Below are 19127 nucleotides of genomic sequence, written 5' to 3' on the forward strand. Positions count from 1 at the left end.
TGTCCCGACAAATTTAGTATTTACAAAAAATCCCTTAAATTTGTTGTGCCGTGATACTTTAGACTCTAGTGATACATGGTAAATGATACATGGTAAGTTTAAACTGTTGAGAAAAAAATGGAGAAAAAACGGTAAATTTAATGTTGTTACTAAAACAACTTATTTTACGGTAACAGATCATTAATCAGCATAAATTCAGCACGTAATTGGATATTAATTTCAAATTTTAAAAATCAAAGATTATATCATCTAGTTTGAATACATTTTTTATGAACAATCTGTTAAATTTCGAACTACAGTAATTTTATTGTTGTTACTGTGGATTTTTCAAGATGAATACTTCAATTTTGATGAGACATTCCGGAATTTGGGTGAAAGAATTGCAGTATGAAAGTTACAAAATCGACGGAATCGTTGTTGGAGATTCAATTTCATTTTCTATCGTTGTTGATACATATCTACTACATGTATCAGTGCATTGACTAAACATTATAACATGTGGTACATATCTAATACATGTATCAGTACATCGACAAAACACTATACACACTGATTCTATATGTATCATCAAGCACAGTTGATGACACAATTATTAAACTTAGTGAATGATACATTATAACAATTTTCAAAACATGTATCAGTACATCAACTAAACAACTAATACCTTACTGATACATGATATCAGTTTTCAGAAAATTCATACTACATGAAAAACATGTGATACATATATACTACATGTATCAGTGCATTGACTAAACGTTATAACATTTGGTACATATCTAATACATGTATCAGTACATCGATTAAACAACGAGTTACATTGAAAATCAACGAAGGCATTATACATTAGTTTAAGAAACAAAATCAACTAGATATATTAAATATGAAATCATATGTATTATAAAGGATGAAGTACAAAAAAATAAATCAACAATACAAATGACCAAGAAATCCCCCTACACTTTTACTTTGCTCTATACCAACTTCTGTATCTTTGTTTCACTGTCAACAATGGAAAATGATTTCATCAACAAAAGACGTCACTGGAAACGATGATGTTGCAAGGAGCAATGAGGATACATCATCTCTTTCACTTTTTCCTTATATATTTATATTCTTCAATCAAGTAAACGAAGCTCATAAGAAAAAAAAATAAATCTTTTACATAGACCACTCATAAGAATTACTGTCATTCGCAAAATACTTACCACACACAATAGTGCCATCAAAATTTTCACAAAAAAAAACTTAAAATATGAAGAAGTAAATATTTAAAAAAAAATAATAGAGATTTAATATATTTTAACCATGTATATGTATTATAATTTTCTGACTAAGAGGATTCAGATCTACATTCACATAACTTCGCCCTGAATAACACAGTATGAAGTAATTTAATTCAGGTTTGCTTTCTTCTTTTTTTTTAAAAAAGAAAAATATTTTATACTTTTTTCCTTTAAACTTTACTATTTTATAATAAAGCAAAAATGCAATTATACATCCAATATCAAAAATAATAAATTGAGGCCCCCAATAAAGAAAAGACATTATTATCACATAATTTAAGTTAAGATCACATAATCTTAACATAAGATTTTATTCAAGATATTAGTAAAAGAATTATCAATATATTCATTATATCGATTAACTAAGATTAAAAAAAAGAAAATAACAGTTCAATGTATAAAATAATTTTTTTATTAGTTGGTCAACATTTTTTAGCCAAACACGTAACATAAAATATAATTGATTCATTTTAACTAGTTTAAAAATATATTTAATCGTTTTTCTTATTATAATTACGTAAAAATAAAATCATGCATCCCCTAGTTAAAAAATTGATATCTAAAATAGAGAAAAAGACGATTTTATTAACCATCTTAAATTCACATACAAAATTTAAGATTATGTTTGCATGATCAACTTGGACACATGATATTCAAGTTGTCTTTAGTAATAAAACAAAAGTACATAGCTTCGAAATTAAAATACTAAATAAAAAAAAAGTGCAACATATTCATGTGTGATATGTTGTTCTTTCTTTCATATTTAGTTTGTAAATCCTCCTCCTAGAACATAGCATCGATCTTATCACCATCTTTTAATCCAAGCTTCGTAAAAACAGAAACACAGAAACAAAATTAAAAAAAATTATATAATTTTAAATTAAACGATAAATTCGATTAAGTTATATACAAATTAAGGTCTTACTTCATCAACAGTCTTTGCTGGTGAAATACGTTTTCCATTCAAGACAAATCGAACTATTTTCCAGTCTATTAGTTTTTCCCTACAATATATTAGGAAGACCCTCTTCATAAGCATATCAGACGATACGCTTAAAATCGTAATTGATCCATCCTATATATATAAAAAAAAATTAAGATTAGGAATATAAAAAAGAAAATTTTAAAAAATTATATTAGAAAGAGTGAAATAATGAACCTGAGATTGAACTTGGATATTAAAATTATTTCCTGACATTTTTTTTTGTTATGTTTTATTGAAGAAAATGAGAAATATTATATCAGTTTATATAGGAGATGAAAAGGGAAAAAATAATAAATGAAATGATTTAAAATATTATAACAATTTATGGTTATGTTGTCCTCTTGTGCCAAAAAATATTTTATGATATACTTCAATTTAATGAAGTGTTTGACTAATAGAGAATTTAAAAATGAAATGAATATTTTTTTTGATTAATGATGAAAAAAATGTCATTAAGAGTAAATAAAATGTTCAAACTTAATTGTTCTTCAAAATTATAAACACTTTGATTATGATATGAAAAGAGACTAAATATTAAAGAATAAATTATATTTTAAGATAGAAATAAGAGTGAAATGGTCAATTATATCTGTTAATTAATATTTTTTTTAAAGGACGCATAATGAAAAATAAAATAAGCATGATTAAAGATTAAAATAAAAAAGTATCATGTAAATTAAAAGTCGAAAGAGTATTAATTAGATAGTATAAATAAAGTTAAACCAAATTCTGCAAAATTGAAAGTGTATTTATTCACATTATTAGTAAATGTCAGGAAATAATTTTAATATCCAAAGATATATAATTAGGAATAAAAATAAACCATATAGACTTAAAAACATATCAAAAGATATATAATTAGGAGTTTCTTATAATCAACATAAAACTTTTGAAGTCCAACTTATAATACTTGTTGGATGGGTTGCATTATACAATTATAGAGTATAGAATCATATCTTAATTATCATATGTAAATCCATTAATCTGAACTTCTCATTTTTCAATATATATTAATCGTATTTCACTAAAAGGTTTTGTTAGTTTATATGATAATAACTGGTTCATCCTGCTATGTCCTGGGCCTTTTGCTCTTCTAACGTAAAAGGTGGCCGGCCATTCGTCAAGGCCCAGGAATCCGCTGGACATCTCAGCTGGTAGCCACACATATGAATTGAATTTAGAATGTTAGGCAGATCGTATTTTTATCTTTGTGGGATAGAAAAATAATTTTCAAAAAATTATTATGGTCCCAAAAAGCATAATAATCTAAAAGTTCAGTTCAAAAAAATAAATAATATTACACGTAAGATAATAAGAAACTACGTAATTACTAAATAATTCTAGTAATAATAGTGAGAAGAGGAAAGGATGAAGCTAGCCCCTTCTCTCGTACATAAAGAGAGACAACAACAGTTACCTGCTAACATTTTAACCTAATCCACGATTTCAAGAACTTTCTATTTAGGATCATGTCCGTATATTCCGAATAAATATTTTTAAAAGCTTTTCTTATACATTTAGTTTCATATTTTTCATCAAATTGTTTTCGACTTATATTATTTGAGTCAAGAATCGATATTTTTTCACTCACAATAATAATTTCCTTCTTTATATTAATTAATTAACCTATACGAATTTGTTTTCCTTTAGAAGTACTAAGAACAGCCTTACACGATTCTTTTCCTTTTTTTTTTTTTACATTGAAGTAAAACACATTTCATTATTTATAATTTACATTTTAAAAAAAAAACTAATACAAACCATTTTGTCCTCAAAAAAAAATAATTATCATGGAAGCTTATGATAATCCTATTTTTCATCATCATTAGGTTTTCAGTTAAATCTTTGTTATACGTTTAAGTTGTTTATAAATCATAAAATACTATAATATTTGATAAGGAATTCAGAAAAAATTACATTGAAATCTAAATCGTCAAGTCCCAAGTAGTTTTTACTCGTTCAAACGAATACTTTCGCGATTAATCAAACTGCATTAAAAATGATGAAATTCTTTTAAGGATATTTAGAAAGAGTGCTAAAATGTTTTTATCACTAATAATAATCATTAATTAATTTAGTTATATATTTTTCCTCAAATTGTTTTCCACTTATAATTAATTTATTTAAGCCATAAATCAGTATTTTTTGGAATTCAATATTTTTTGGGCAAATAACATAAATAACATATTTTTAGGGATTTAACCCATTTATCCCTTATAAGTTTCTACTGACCAAAATCTCTCAAAAATATACAAAAATATGGATACATAATAGGGCTGAATACAATAAAATTTTTGTATCCACTCTCATTTTTACATTTTTGTACTCTGCCTCATTTTTTATCACATTTTTGTATCTGCCTTATTTTTTGTCACATTTTTGTATCCGCCTCATTTTTACATTTTTGTATCCGTCTCATTTTTTATAACATTTTTGTATCCACCTCATTTTTTATTACATTTTTGTATCCGCCTCATATAACTTAAAAGTAAGAGATTTTAAGTATTTTTAAAAATTGATAGGGGATAAAGCTAACAAGTGAACTTAATAAACAGATTTTTGTCATTTTTCTTTTAATAGAACGTATGAATTAATTAGAAACTCGAAAATCAAATACACCATCTTTTCTTTGAACCGATAAGAACTATTTGAGACTCGATGTTTTGGACTGATCAATGTGATTCTTTTGAATTCTTTGTCGGATATTATAGCATTTTATGAATTAGAAACAGATTGAAATCATAATAAATCGATTATAATATTTTATAAATTAGAAATAGATTGAAATCGTAATAAAGATTTAACTGAAAGTCTAATAAAAATGAGAAAAAGAGTATCATAAGCTTCCATTGTGTTTTTTTTTTTGTGAGAGAAAAAAAGGGTTTGTATTAGGTTCGTTTTTATGTAAATTATAAATAAAGAAACGTAATTTACTTTAATGTAAAAAAAAAACATCGTGTAGGTTACGTTAGTGCAATTAGTACTCCTAAAGGAATAAAATTCTTATAGGTTAATTAATGTAAAAATGGAATTTATAATTGTGAGGAAAAAAAATATCAATAAAAGGGAAAATCACACCACAACGAAAATTAAAACTCTGTATTAGAATTATTTTAGAAAAAGATACTTTTTTTATTATTTACCAAAATTTTATATCACAATAATAATTTCCTTTTTTGCATTAACTAATTTACCTTAGATTATTATTTTTTTCCCCCCTTTTGGAGCACTAAATACAAACCAACACAAAACCTTTTCCTTTTCTTTTTTACATTGAAATAAAACACGTATACGTTTCTTCATTTATAATTTACATAAAATCAAACCTAATACTAACCTTTTTTTTCCTCACAAATAAAAAATGTCATGGAAGCCTATGATATCCTATTTTCGATTATCGTTAGGCTTTCAGTTAAATCTTTGTTACGCTTTCGATGTGTTTCTAAGTTATGGAATACTATAATATCCGACAAAGAATTCAGGAAAATTCACGTTGATCAATCCAAAGCATCGAGTACCACAAAGTTCTTATTGGTTCAAACGAATGATGGTTTATTCGAGTTTAGAGATTCGAAAAGTCCCCAAATTGTAATGGGAAAACAAAAGCTCCCTCTAAAGAGATTTCAAAACCCTAACATGGTGGGCTCGTGTGATAGTTTGGTACTAATAAAGACATGTATCGATGATAACGAATACGTTTTATGGAATTCTTATACGAATGAATATCGTATTTTTGTATGTCCATATTCGAAAGGGATGACCCTACGTGGTTGTGGATTGTGTTACGATTCTGGTGACGATGACTATAAAGTTATATTGATTTATACGTCGTTTTACGTGGTGCATTACGTAGAGAGGAATAAATGGATAAAGAAAACAAATGAGGTTAGTAAAAGAATAGAAAAAGTTGTTAATGGAGTTACACTCTATCCAAAGTCATTGGAGTGTAGTGTTGGGATTAGTGTTATTGGTGGGGTGTTTTGGTCTTTTAGTAGTTTGGAAATTCTTCACCATTTTGTAAATATATATTCTAAGATTATATATTTTGACGTTAAATCCGACCAAGTGAAAGAGTTTGTAAAACCATACTTTATAAGTGCATATCAATTGTTTCGTTTGACTTCTATGAACGGTTGTGTTAGTTTGTATGGTGACATCACATTTGGATTGGATATTTGGATAATGAAACAAGGTGGATGGACTCTATTGATGAAAATTAATCGTAATAATTCGTATCGTTGTGATCGATCGATAAGCAATATTGTACTTTTGAGTTGCACTAGAAATGGTGAAATTCTCTTTCATATAAGGAGTCTTGAATGTCTTGTTATGTATGATTCTAGACGACGTGAATTCATTCAGACAGTTTGTATATCCAAAGATTCAAAACATGATACTATATCTGAAGATTCAAAACGTGACATAATTTCAATATGTTCGGAGAGTTTCTATTTTCCTATCGAAACCTAATATAAGAACCCTAGAAGGGTTTTAGTGCTTTTGTTTAATAATGTATTAAATTCTAATGTAATAGTGTCAAAGGAATAATAATTTTTTTAAAGTATTTGTTACATTTGTCATTTCATTTAATTAACATGGTAATTGATATATGGTTGATTTTTATGTTGTTTAACATGGTTCAACGTCTTTGGTGGTGACTCAGATTTGACATTACTAATGATAAATATAGTTATCGGTAAGAAATATGCATATTAATGAATAGTTCTAAAGTTTTTATCAGCGTCGTTATTAGATTCATATCGTAAATGTATGCTTTGGGAGCAAGAACCATACAAAGGTATTCTAATAGGTCTTGGATTCTATTTTATCTCTAAAACCTTTCGATATATTTTTAATCCTTTTTTGCCTTTTCCACATTAAAAATTGTGTATATATTTTCTTCACCATAAAAGCGATATATATATATTCTCGTAGGTTAGAATATTCTTTATTAATACACACTTTTTTTGGTTGCCTCTAACAAGATACAACAATGAAAGCCTATGATATCCTCTTTCCCATCACTATTAGGCTCCGAGTTAAATCTTTGTTACGTTTTCAATCTATTTTTAAGTAATGAAAGGTTATAATATCCGACAATAATATGATATGTTTGAGTTACTTATAACCATAAGAAAGATACATAACTTATAACCATAAGAGAAATATTACAAACTTTTGAAGAAAAAAAATGTATATCAATGTATATGTTTGAGTTATTTCTTCTTGTGCATTACATTACTAGGAAAATATAAGCTATCCAAACATGTTTGAGTTCCATAACGAAACACATACTTGGTATGATTCGATATATAAGTTGTTGTATCGAATCGTTGTGTTTTAGGATCGTAGATGGAAAACTCGTTATAACTTGGTCCATCAAAGATAAATTTACCATTCCTCGTGCAACACAACACCGTCAAACAATGGATATAACGACTTATCGACTTACTCATTCTCAATAACAATTTCCAATCATCTTGTTCCATGATCCATATGTTCATTTCATGATTAGCGCGTTTTCCACCATATAAACAAAGGCAATCGTTCAAACTAGATAAATGAAAAGACTCATCTTCTTGCACAAATAATGGTGTTGGAAGATCCTTCAGTTCATTTGACTTCGTATCAAAGTATATAATTGTAGAAGTTTTACGTACAAAAGTTTCGATTTTATTTTTCAAACCCCAATATACACGTCCTTCGATGCAAACTCCCCCAACGCACAAAAATAACCTTAAATTAGGTTGTAGTACTAAACTAGAGAGATTTTGCACTAGTATAGGGAGATCAATTTTGATCCTTAACCAAGAACCTTCACTCGTAGAATAGACAACGTAAAACGCACTATAAATCAATATAACTTTATAATCATCGGTGTCAGAATCATAACACAACCCGCAAGCATAAGGAATGTTGTAGCTATAAAGTTTATTATATGGACACTCGATAATACGATGTTGTCTAGACGATGGATTCCATAAAACAAAATTCTTGTACGCCTTAGGTCTCTTTGATAGTACCAAACCATCACATGAGCACAAAATACGAGCACGTTGGAATTTCCTTATAGGAAAATTTATTTTTTCCACGATACGATTTTCCAAGTGTATAAATTCAAATTCACCCATGGCTCTTTGTAACATGATCTTTTGACGTCCCAACGCTTTGGATTGATCGCGTTGAGCTTTCGCGAACATATTGTTGTCGGAGATTATAACGTTCCATGACTTAGAAACAGATTTGAAACGTAACAAAGATGGAACAGGTACCTTAATAAGGATGTCGAAAAGGATATCATGTGGAATAACACATGTATCGTTTTCATACATGGCCTTTCGTAATTTTGTCTTCGACATTGTTATTGTTTATTTCATATAATATATTATAATAATGTTATGAATTTAATTTAATTATATAGAGAAGTAACTTTCATAAATAAGGACAAATTAATAGGATTTATAATCCTTTTTCTATTTGTATTAGGAAAGACAAATAAACATGATGAATCAATTTTATTACTGCACTGCCACTCATGTTGGTACGTTTATTGGAATTGTATTATTAGAGGGAAAGGGATAAAATAAATAGTCGTGATCAGTAAATTTTATATTAATTTATTTAATCTTTGCCTTGTATATATAATTTAATACACCAATTTGTATATTATTTTATACCTAGTAGTCCACGTCTCAAATATTGGTCATCCTTGCAAAAAATTATATTAGTAAGGAATAATTGTTATTTTAGAAGTTTAAGATGAATATTAATTACTATATATTTTTTATTTATTTTATCTTTAGTAATAACTATTGTAAATCAAATAAAGAATTGTGCAAAGATATAAAAATTGGCAAGACTCGAAATATAAATCGTAAAACTAGTCAATTTACTCTCTGTTCGACAACAATTTTATTTTATTTAAAAAAAAAAAGATTTTTAGAATGAAACAAAAACTCCTCCATTTATTTAGTAAAATTAAAGACTAGATTTATTATAAGGTTTGTTGTAGAATTTATTCTTTAGGTGACGGTTCTAACATAATTTTTAAATTCAAATTTGCATATTGTAGAATTTATTCTTTAGGTGGTGGTTCTAATATAATTTTTAAATTTAAATTCGCAGATTGTAGACGATTCTAATATAATTTTTTCCATATCTAGATGCTTGATCAAACGCTAACATAAACAAATTACCGATGATTAAATACTAGCAATAATAATTTACAACTTAAAAACTATTAAATTAATGGATAAATTTAGTAATTCGATTGATTAACTATTTAAATTTTCTCGTAGTATTTACGAAAGAAAAAAAAAAGACTTATGATAATGCGTGAAATCTCCAAAAAGTATTAGCCTTATATTAAACCAAAACAAACATATATTTAATTCAACCATATGAATCATATAATTAAGATTACAACATATATTTAATTCAACAATATGAATCATATAATTAAGATTAAATCAAATAGAGCATATCTATCATTAACCATTTAATTTACAGTTTTCTAATCCTTATGTCCAATTTCGTAACCAATTGAAAACGAAACAAAGATTTAACGATAGCTATATATCGTTAAAAAAAAAGGACTTATCAGACTCTCTTTCTCTTTCTCTTTCTTGTCTTCTCGATTTTGAGACTCGGGAAATATAAACTATCCAAACATGTTGAAATAACGCGAAGGTTCCTATTCGTTGATATTGGAGATTTCGTAAGCAGTTGTTGTCTAGGATCATATATAAAGAGTCGTGAAGTTATATATTCTTGAAAGACAAATTCACCATTTCTCGTGCAACACAATAGGGTTGTATGGTTTATAAATGTTTTGCAAATGGTTGGCAAATTGCATACTTTCGTTAACAACTTCCATCCTTCTTGTTCCATGATCCATATCTCCAATTCAAGACTATGGGCATTGCCACCATATAAACCAAGACAATCGTTCAAAATAGTCGTTAAACCAAAAAATTCATTATCCTTTACAAAATCTAGTCGTAAAAGCCCCTTTAATTCATCTGATTTCCCGTCAAAATATATAATCCCAGAATTACTTTCTCCAATATTGTTGGTGTATGTGTAGATCCAATAAACACGATCTCCAATACTAATTCCCTCATTCAAGGAACAACCATCTAGTACATGATAACTATTTGAACTTATTTTCTTACTCCAACGATCATTCTTCAAAGAGTACATACCATAACTCGACTTATAAATCAATATAATCCTGTAATCATCAACACTAGAATCATAAAAAATCCCACAAGCGTTCGGAACTTTGCCTTTATAGTTAAAATAAGGACACGCAAGAGGTTTATATTCTCTAGTAGACGGGTTCCACAAAATATAAGATTTGTATGCCATAGGGTTTTTTAGAAGAAACAAACCATCACACGAACACAACACTTTAGCTTTTCGAAATTTTCTTGGGAGAAAAATTTCTTTTGCGATTATATCCAGTTGTGAAGTTTCGAACTCTCGAAACCCAAATTCATTAGTGCTATGTTTGAGCAACAATAACTTTTCGCGTCTCAATGCTTTGGATTCATCGCGATGAGTTCTCTTGAATTCATTATCAGAGATCATAACATTCCACGACTTGCTAACAGATTTGAAACGTAACAAAGATTTAAAGATAGGTATCTTGATAAGTATGAGATATAGGATATCTGTTGGAACAATGCAAGTAACTTCATCAAAGTCCATTATAACGACTGTGTTAGGGTTTATGTCCAAAAAATAAATATTTTCAACCATATATATACTAATAATTCAAATAAAGAATACTCCTATATTTTATATTTTTAAAGTAGAGTTTTAGAAGGAAACAGATTAACTTAATTTTCACTTTATTTATTTTCGACAATGATTTAATTTAGTATAATTATTTGAGTCATTCTACCCTTCCCTAAAAGAGAGAGAATTATTGAAATATTGTTATGGCTTGCTATCGAATCGTTGATTTGAGATATTTTAATTCTCTTTGTATCGGAATTATATTTACGATTCATATGATCGCGATCGACGCAATATAAATTAGGAACTTGGATATTAGATACCAAATGTTATAACAAACAAAAGCCATAAAATTTTCTTTTACGATTCAATGAAATAAATAGACAAAAGTGTATGCTAAAGCAAGGTGCTTTAAGTGAAAATTTAGCACCTGTATAAAAAAATAACAATGATCTACATTTACATAAATCTCATAATGATGTGTCTATATACTCTGGAGAAAGTATTATTCTAAGAAGCTCTTTCAAATTAGCTAGTACATGTCTTGGCCCTGTACTTCTGCCTCCAATATAATTAAGAAGTTGTTCTATATCCTGCACACAGAAGAAGAAGAAAAAATCAGATTGTTTCGAACTTGGTTACGATGGAAATGCCAAAACGAAAGAAAAATAACTTGGGGGAGGGAGAGGAGAGGAGAGAAGAATTAAATCGATAATCAAATGCTAAACATAATCGATAATCATGGCTAAAAGGACAAAGATGTCGATGTCTTTAGTATGAGGGGGGTTAGTCAAGTGGCTCGGCTTTTCAACTTGGAGGGTGCACCCTCCTTGATAGAAAATATAGACATTACGAGAAGTGTCACACTTCTCGTAATGTCTACTTTGAGTTCTACCCCCCACTAGTACAAGTATCACAGCCTATACACCCGTCGAGGGTAACTCAACTTCAACTTAACAAAATGAGCAAATTCAGTTGGAGGGCGTTGAAAGCAAGGTGTCGTAAAGGGAAGAGGAAACTGACGAGAGCAAACTGTAGGAATGGTAGGCTAGTAGTCACTTTTGAAACAAGCAGAGGAAGAGGTGGACGAAAAAATAAAAATGATGAGAACTGAGAAGTGTCAACTGAAAGCTAGTAAAAACCCTCTGATGGAGGTAACATTAACAATCAAGTTTTTTAAGTCGTAGCATGTAATGCTTGGTAATCACCTATACGGCAAGAACTATGAACTAAGGCTACATAGTCATATGATCTATCACCCACTCTCATGGCTAAAGAGGACAAGACTGTTAAGGGGTCGTTTGGTTGGGAAAAAGTTATCCAAGATTAATTATCATGAGATTAGCAATCCTGGGATAAGTTATCCTCGGTATAAATGGTGGGATAAGTTATCCCAAACTTGGCAACCAAATAAGACACTAAAATTCTATCCCTAGATTATCTTTTAATTCTGACCCCTTAATAACATAAGCAAATAAATGACGACATAACAATATTACTATGAAGAAAGTGTACATGAGAGGTTAGTAGCATTTATCAAGAAGAAAGGAGGTATCAAGAGTCGAGATTAACCTACAAGGGCATCAAGTATGAGTGGCTGAAAAATCTCATAGACAATTTCAAGCATCTACAAGAAATTTTTGTCCTGGGCAAGTGGATAATGGATAAAACTAAAGGAAAGAACAGAGTAAATTTTGCAAAAGATTTTAAATATTAAAAGGTTACGATATGAAAACCTATGTACTGAGGAGTGCCCCCAGCTGTCTTTCTAAGTTTCTTTATAACTTGTTGTTTCTTGCTATAATAGGAAAACAAAGCTAACTTGGAAGGATCACATAACTTAGTCTCTCCTTTGTGGTGGATAACATACTACAACCCAATGCTTCATTTGTATCATGGAATCACAAAAAAAAGGTCTCCTTGGCGGTGGATATAACATACTATGCGTCAATGCTTCCCTATCTTCGAATCAAACTGGTCAGTAATAATTGGAAAGGAAGAAACTATCTTCAAACTCACTTCTTAAACTTCAAGGCAATTTCCTCAAATGTACCAAGATTAATATTTAGATGGACATTCTAAAAACAGATATCTAGATTTTTAAAAATGCAAGTGGTATCAGAGATCCAATTCCATTGACCATTGAACATGTTGTATCATAAAATTGTCTGAATAGATTGTACATGGAGCATGTTTTCTCATAAACTCAGCTGGATATGCAGAGGTAAGATAAAGAAGCAGACCTTATTCAGCAAGAAAACAGCATACGCCGCTCTTGTTGAGTCTTGGCCTTCTAAAAATAGAGGAAATTCCACGGGTCGTGAATTTGTGGAAACTGCGGAACTAGATGTTAAATCAGATGATGATGGCTCTACTGAAGGAGCATAATCACGGATATATGATCGAGATCCTCCAAACCTCAAGGGATAACGAAGAGGAACTTGTAAATAAGATGCAATAAGTGTGACCACCTGCATGAAGGTAGATAAGCTAGATTAATATACACTAGCAGACTAATGATAGATTACAGCAAAAGATCAACAGAAGAATGACATAAAGGAAACAACACATCACTGGTAATTTCCCTTTTTTTATCAATATAATTATCATTGGTGTATTCCACAAAAAGTAATAGAATGACTTCAATGCAAATGAATACACACACAGAGAAGACATATGCTGATGAACTACCACAGGATAAGTTCCTGGCTTATTAGCAAACTCTCAAGATAGGATGTCTACCTTGACTTCCCAATTGTTTTAAGACAAAAACCGACTTTTGACACTTCATGATAAAAAATTAAAACTGAATTTGACACTTCATTAAGTTGTCTGTGGATATCTGTCTGCACATGTTTTCACAATCTTTTTTGTTATGTAGAAATTTGGAACTGCAAAAGTGGAGAACTTAAATTCTACAAGTCATCTAATAATAAGAAGTGAAATATTACATTGATTAAAAACAGCCAAAATGGGAAAAATACAATTTAAACAAAAGAGTCTGAAGCAAAGAGAACGAACACACATGTGCAACATATCCCAGAGCAGTTGCAGACCTCTGAACCTCCTTCTTATCAGTAAAGAAACTCATCTTAGTGAACACGGTTAAATGTAGACCCGCAATGGTCAAGGATCCGTGATCTAAAGGTTTTGACCCAGCAGAGTCACCTGAAAAGGCAAAAAGAAAACTGAGATAGGCTTGTCTACTCTTTGTTTCTTCACATTTTTAACAGATGATTTCATGATCTAAACTACAAAAACTATTACTACCAAAATAATCGGTATATTAGGCAGGAAGGCAACAGAAGTTCCAGACTCTTAACCATCAACTAATCGGTATCATCAGCTATAGAATCCTCACACATAACCATACTAAGAAACCAAATGAAACAAAACTTCAGGTATTTATTTCAAAGACGACATCGTAAGAAAATTGACAGCTACAGCAAGCTTTCTTTTAGGACGTGAAACTAGAATGAATGCCATCCAATGACGCAAATTAAGGATTGTTTAAGGCCTATTATGCACTGAACTACCCACGTCATTGAAGGATTGAATTCATAAATAGGCCTATTATTACAGTACTCCACAGTTATAGCAGGTATTTTTCACGTTTATACATAACACGTTCACCAGAAAAGGTTTTTCTCTCAATTTCCTCCATTAGTTATTTTAATCCCTACTGTAACTTGACTCAAATTTCTATTTATAATAAATGCATGAATAAAAGCTAAGAAGAATGATCCGCACTAATAAGGAGATTCTCAGGAGAAACGACTAGATTCTTCTTGGAACACTAGCGTGTGTCTTCAATTTTACTTGGCACAATGCATTAAATGCAAAAATCAAAGAGACTCTTGGTCCAACTAATATAGCAACAAAACCAAGTCTATTCCAGGTACCAGGCAAGAGGAAACCAGAGGACTTTGCCTAGCAATCCATACGTTAGGCATTCAAATTTGCTCTAGTAATGGCCATGTCAGAATGATCTTAAAGCTTGAGACTAAAAGAAGCAGACCAAGCTCTTACACCTTCGTCTCCAAGAAGTGTTTCTCGATCACACCTGCAGTCCTATTTCTTACAAGTGAAAGGTGTGGCAATGTAGTATCAAACAGTAGCTAATTTTTTTGATAAACTCTGCATGAAATCAAACCTTTTTCAAAATTTCCATGCAAGACCACACGCGTGAAAATATTGACGAAACAAGTCATCATAAGATCCATTACCTGAGCTGGAACTATTGTTGAAAAATTCAAGTTCTTGCTCAGGTGCCTGTCCAATTGCAACCCTCACAGGATAAAGCATGTGAACTTGAGACACCATATACTGTTGTCTCGTTCTGAATACTCTCTGCAAGGTTCTGAGTTGCCCATAACCCCTTTCTCCAGCTAGGGACCTACTTTCATCCTGTATGGAGAAAATGAGATTTTTCATTATATGAAGTCTCAAAAACCAGAGGAAAACAGAGAACAGTGCAAAACTTTTAGCTTAACAAGAAACTTCGAATGATAAAAGTATGTGCAATAAAGCATAACAAAACCGATAGTTGTCAGGACAGCGCCGCTCAAAGGAGTAAAACATATGCACAGGCAGAAACTTGCAGCAGTCCAGATGACCAACCGCCCCGTGAAGTATTCAAAGGAGGAGTAACACATCAGAAGAAAAATAATTGAGAAAACTATTAACAGCGAATAGAGCAACATCAGAGATGAGCCAACTAATTACGTTCGACATTAGAGAAAATATAATTCATTTTTCACAGATAATCCTATTTCACCAACAATCACTGCTTACTTAGCTCACAAACAGCCTGGAAGCTGGCCTTGGAAGATGATATGGAAAGTGAAAATCCCATTTAAGGTAGCATGCTTCACATGGTTGGTGGATAAACAGGCTACACTGACTCAAGATAATCTAATGAAAACAGGGCTTCAGCTGTGCTCCAGATGCTTTTTTTGTGGAGTTGATACTGAGACAATTAATCATCTTTTCTCAACGCTGTAAAGTAAACTTTGGCAGATTCTCATCAATCCGAGGGGTATCAGGTGGACCATTTTCAAGGAACATACATGAAGTCTTAGCTTGTTGGAACAGAGAGGGTAATCAGTCACGCATATGGTGGACTATTTGGAGGGAGAGGAACCAGAGGTATTTTCAAGATAAATCCTGTACTTTCCAGAAACTAAGGATGAACTGTTTAGCTCTTTTATTTTGGTGGAAGCATGTATCCTTTGGAAGTTGAGGACATTTCTTGTGTTCTAGAATGTTTATGACTAGATAGGCAGTAGGGTTTGCAGTTTTGACTACTACTGGTAATTACTTGAATACACCTTTTGTGTAGTTCCCTGCTTAAAATATATGTGTAGTGTTACCTCTCTTAAAACCAAAAAAAAAAGTGTCATTTCACAAAAACAGTAGAAACTTCCGGCTAAAAAGTGCTTAAAGAAGCACAATTAGGAATTTGATAGACAACCAGTGGAGCAAAACATTTGAAGTATCTAGAATGCAAGCCACACAGAAGACGGGCTTTATCAACTGACAAGAATAAATTGGTAGGTGCTCCTCATGCTAATTGCCTCAGTATGTCAAGATTTTATTAAACTTTAACCATATACCACTTTCATGCATCTAAAGTTTTCAATCTCATTATGGGTTGCAAATAACGCATGCGGGTCAGTAAACAGTCCTTTGAGATAGAACAAATGTATAGAAGGTGACGTAGATATATGCATATATAGAGGGGGGAACAAACAGTTTTGAAATGCTAAGATACCTGCAAGCGCTTGCTAGCTGCAGAAAGAGAAGTCCCTGCAACCAAAAGTGACCTGATGTCATTACTAAGTTGCTCCTCTTGCTTCTTGACTTTCTCTTTGACAACTTTAGAATGCATTGACATGTTTCCCATCACTAATTTTCTAGAATCCAGTTTTTCTTTCATCTCATCAAGCTCATTCAAACGACTTAGTGACTCTGCTTCTACCTGAGAACCATATCGCCACCCGCTAACAAGCGGGCTAATTCATTAAAGCCCAAAAAATCAAAAGGAAAGGAGAGATACTATGAGAACAGAGAAATCAAAAGCATTAAAAGAGCACCTTATTACTTCCACTTCTCTGAATTTACTCGCACAAAATGGTTAGACAGAAGGGGAGATGAGACTACGCCCTAAAAGTATGACAATTTACCCATATTCTTTTACTCTTTATTTCACTTCAGGAATTTGCCAACCCAATATTGAGGCCATAGACAAAGAGAAACAAGTTGTACCACTTATTAAGACTAAAGAAGAAGAACCACTAACGGCGTAACTAAAGCACAGTAAATAACGAGTAACAAAGTGCTACTTTTTTTAATGACCCTGGTTATCGGGCCAGCTTCACGCACCTCGATTAGTTCCACTGGATACCTACCACCTACCACCAGCAACAAGTACCACTTAACAAAACTCCTACTACTACTGGTTATAAACAGGGAAACAGATACAATGCACTTCAGAAGCAAACAAACAACATAAAACAAAAGTGAAATTCTACTAACCAAGACTATTAAAAAGAAGAAAGCTCAAAACTTTACCTGTATAAATGACTGTAGTTTCTGCTGAACCAATTCTTTCTTCTCCTTAGCTTCATTAAGAGCAGATGTAAGACTACACAAACGAACTAATTCCTGTTCATAATCTTCCCACTGTATGCTCTTCAAGTTTTTCTCTTTTTTATTCTGAATTTCCCCAGATGAAGCTACTTTCTTCGGTTCCATTCACAACTAAACCAGTCGATTTTGATTGAATCTTACAATAACTCAAAAAGGGTAGTAGGAAATCATGGTTTTTCTCCCACCACCATATACTTCTCATCATGGTACTCCTCCAAATCTTGAAAATTAAGGTTCCAAAAACACCATTTTTGAAACTCAATATGCAAAATTTAAGGAGAATTTATGAATTAGGGTTTGAGAATCAAGAAGATTTGAAAAGGGGAAGATGGGTTTTGGAGAAAAAACTATGGGATTGAAGAAATTTTTGGGATTTTTGTGTTTGATTTTTCACTTTCTTTGATCAATTTTCTTCAAATGTGATGAGATTTTGCTTTGAACAAGAAAAATGGTAAAGGGTTGGGAATTTCCTTTTTGTGAAAATCTCTTTTTTGACTTCTTTTTTTTTTTTTGCTATTTTTCAGCTAAAATTATGGAAATATATTTTATTATTATTTACGTGGTTAATCGATGAAAATATTTCGAGTCAATTAGAAATAGTTCAAATATGTCTGTCATTCACTTGTTTAGATCAAATTTATCTTCTTTTTTTTTCATTTATTTGGATAAGAGATCTAACCTCGGAGGCATTAATATATTGTATGATTATAGGCATACTAGAGAATTTGTTTATGCTTAGTGCGTGTGAAAAAATCTTATTGAATTCATGATATGGTTATCTCTTTTAAATATACATTTGAGAGTTTAATGAGTTGTTGTTGCTGCGTTTTTCATATGAATGTCTTATAAAAAAGAATGTCTTTAGTTGCTCCCAGACTGTGGTAACAAGTAATTAAATAATTTCATACGTATATGTACGTGGCGCAACTTTATACGATCGATAAATAATTTTTTTAAGTTTTTCTCGACAATGTTAAGGTCATTACATTCTCTTCACAAGCCACAAGTTCATGTAGTATTAAAAACATGTATACAAAATATTCCAAAACAAGTAAGTATTTGAATATTTTGTCTTGAATTTATCTTTTATTCCATATATGAATTTAAATTTAACATAAATCTAAAATGTGAGAGTTAGGACTCGAACTCAGGCAAGCTAGGAAAATTAAGCCCTCTTCACCACTGAATCAAGGATATCACTTGTATTAGTGGGGTCAAAGTTAATATATACATATAAAATTTTAAAAATTGATCAAATATACATACATATACAATGTCATTTTTTGACGAAGTGGATTCCTATGAACCCACTTGACCCTCTATGGGTACGCCCCTACAACAGAACATCTTGCACATTTAGGAATACTTGACCAAATTAGAATTTGATAACAATATATTTTGATTTTGATTAACTATGAAATATCCTTAAATATTAAAGTTAAGTCTAAAATTGTTCGCATCTT

The 19127-nt window shown here is 30.7% G+C and overlaps 2 protein-coding genes and 1 long non-coding RNA gene across 4 annotated transcripts; all 3 read right to left on the reverse strand.

Annotated features, from left to right (window-relative positions):
• Window positions 1-1899: 1899 nt before the first annotated feature.
• LOC138338316 (uncharacterized) lies at window positions 1900-2491 on the reverse strand. Its single transcript, XR_011211761.1, has 3 exons — window positions 2446-2491; window positions 2212-2361; window positions 1900-2111 (listed from the first exon to the last, which is right to left on the reverse strand). It is a non-coding gene; the product is annotated as an uncharacterized lncRNA (long non-coding RNA).
• A 7145-nt stretch (window positions 2492-9636) lies between these two features.
• On the reverse strand, window positions 9637-10990 carry LOC138338291 (F-box/kelch-repeat protein At3g06240-like). Its single transcript, XM_069289092.1, has one exon. The coding sequence runs from the start codon at window positions 10981-10983 to the stop codon at window positions 9871-9873; it is 1113 nt and encodes a 370-aa protein (XP_069145193.1). The 5' UTR covers window positions 10984-10990; the 3' UTR covers window positions 9637-9870.
• Window positions 10991-11342: 352 nt separating this feature from the next.
• Window positions 11343-18149, reverse strand: LOC101266762 (UV radiation resistance-associated gene protein-like). Of its 2 annotated transcripts, none has more exons than XM_010328537.4 (6): window positions 17587-18105; window positions 16787-17015; window positions 15240-15420; window positions 14039-14181; window positions 13257-13484; window positions 11343-11606 (listed from the first exon to the last, which is right to left on the reverse strand). In XM_010328537.4, the coding sequence occupies exons 1-6, from the start codon at window positions 17640-17642 to the stop codon at window positions 11484-11486; spliced, it is 960 nt and encodes a 319-aa protein (XP_010326839.1). In that variant the 5' UTR covers window positions 17643-18105; the 3' UTR covers window positions 11343-11483. The 2 variants fall into 2 exon arrangements, with proteins under 2 accessions (XP_010326839.1, NP_001308772.1); NM_001321843.1 differs by having other exon boundaries at window positions 11367-11606; window positions 16787-16993; window positions 17587-18149.
• Between the last annotated feature and the right edge of the window lie 978 nt (window positions 18150-19127).

This window comes from Solanum lycopersicum, chromosome 9 (genome assembly GCF_036512215.1).
Source record: "Solanum lycopersicum chromosome 9, SLM_r2.1".
Classification (NCBI taxonomy): Eukaryota; Viridiplantae; Streptophyta; class Magnoliopsida; order Solanales; family Solanaceae; genus Solanum; species Solanum lycopersicum.

Bases quoted from the DNA above. Each gene is read 5' to 3' on its own strand.
- LOC138338291 (XM_069289092.1), bottom strand. From the start codon at position 10,983: ATGGACTTTGATGAAGTTACTTGCATTGTTCCAACAGATATCCTATAT.
- LOC101266762 (NM_001321843.1), bottom strand. From the start codon at position 17,769: ATGGAACCGAAGAAAGTAGCTTCATCTGGGGAAATTCAGAATAAAAAA. The intron at 15,421-16,786 runs GTATCTTAGCAT...TTCTCCATACAG, and splicing joins CAGCTAGCAAGCGCTTGCAG to GATGAAAGTAGGTCCCTAGC. The intron at 14,182-15,239 runs GTAATGGATCTT...TTGCCTTTTCAG, and splicing joins CAACAATAGTTCCAGCTCAG to GTGACTCTGCTGGGTCAAAA.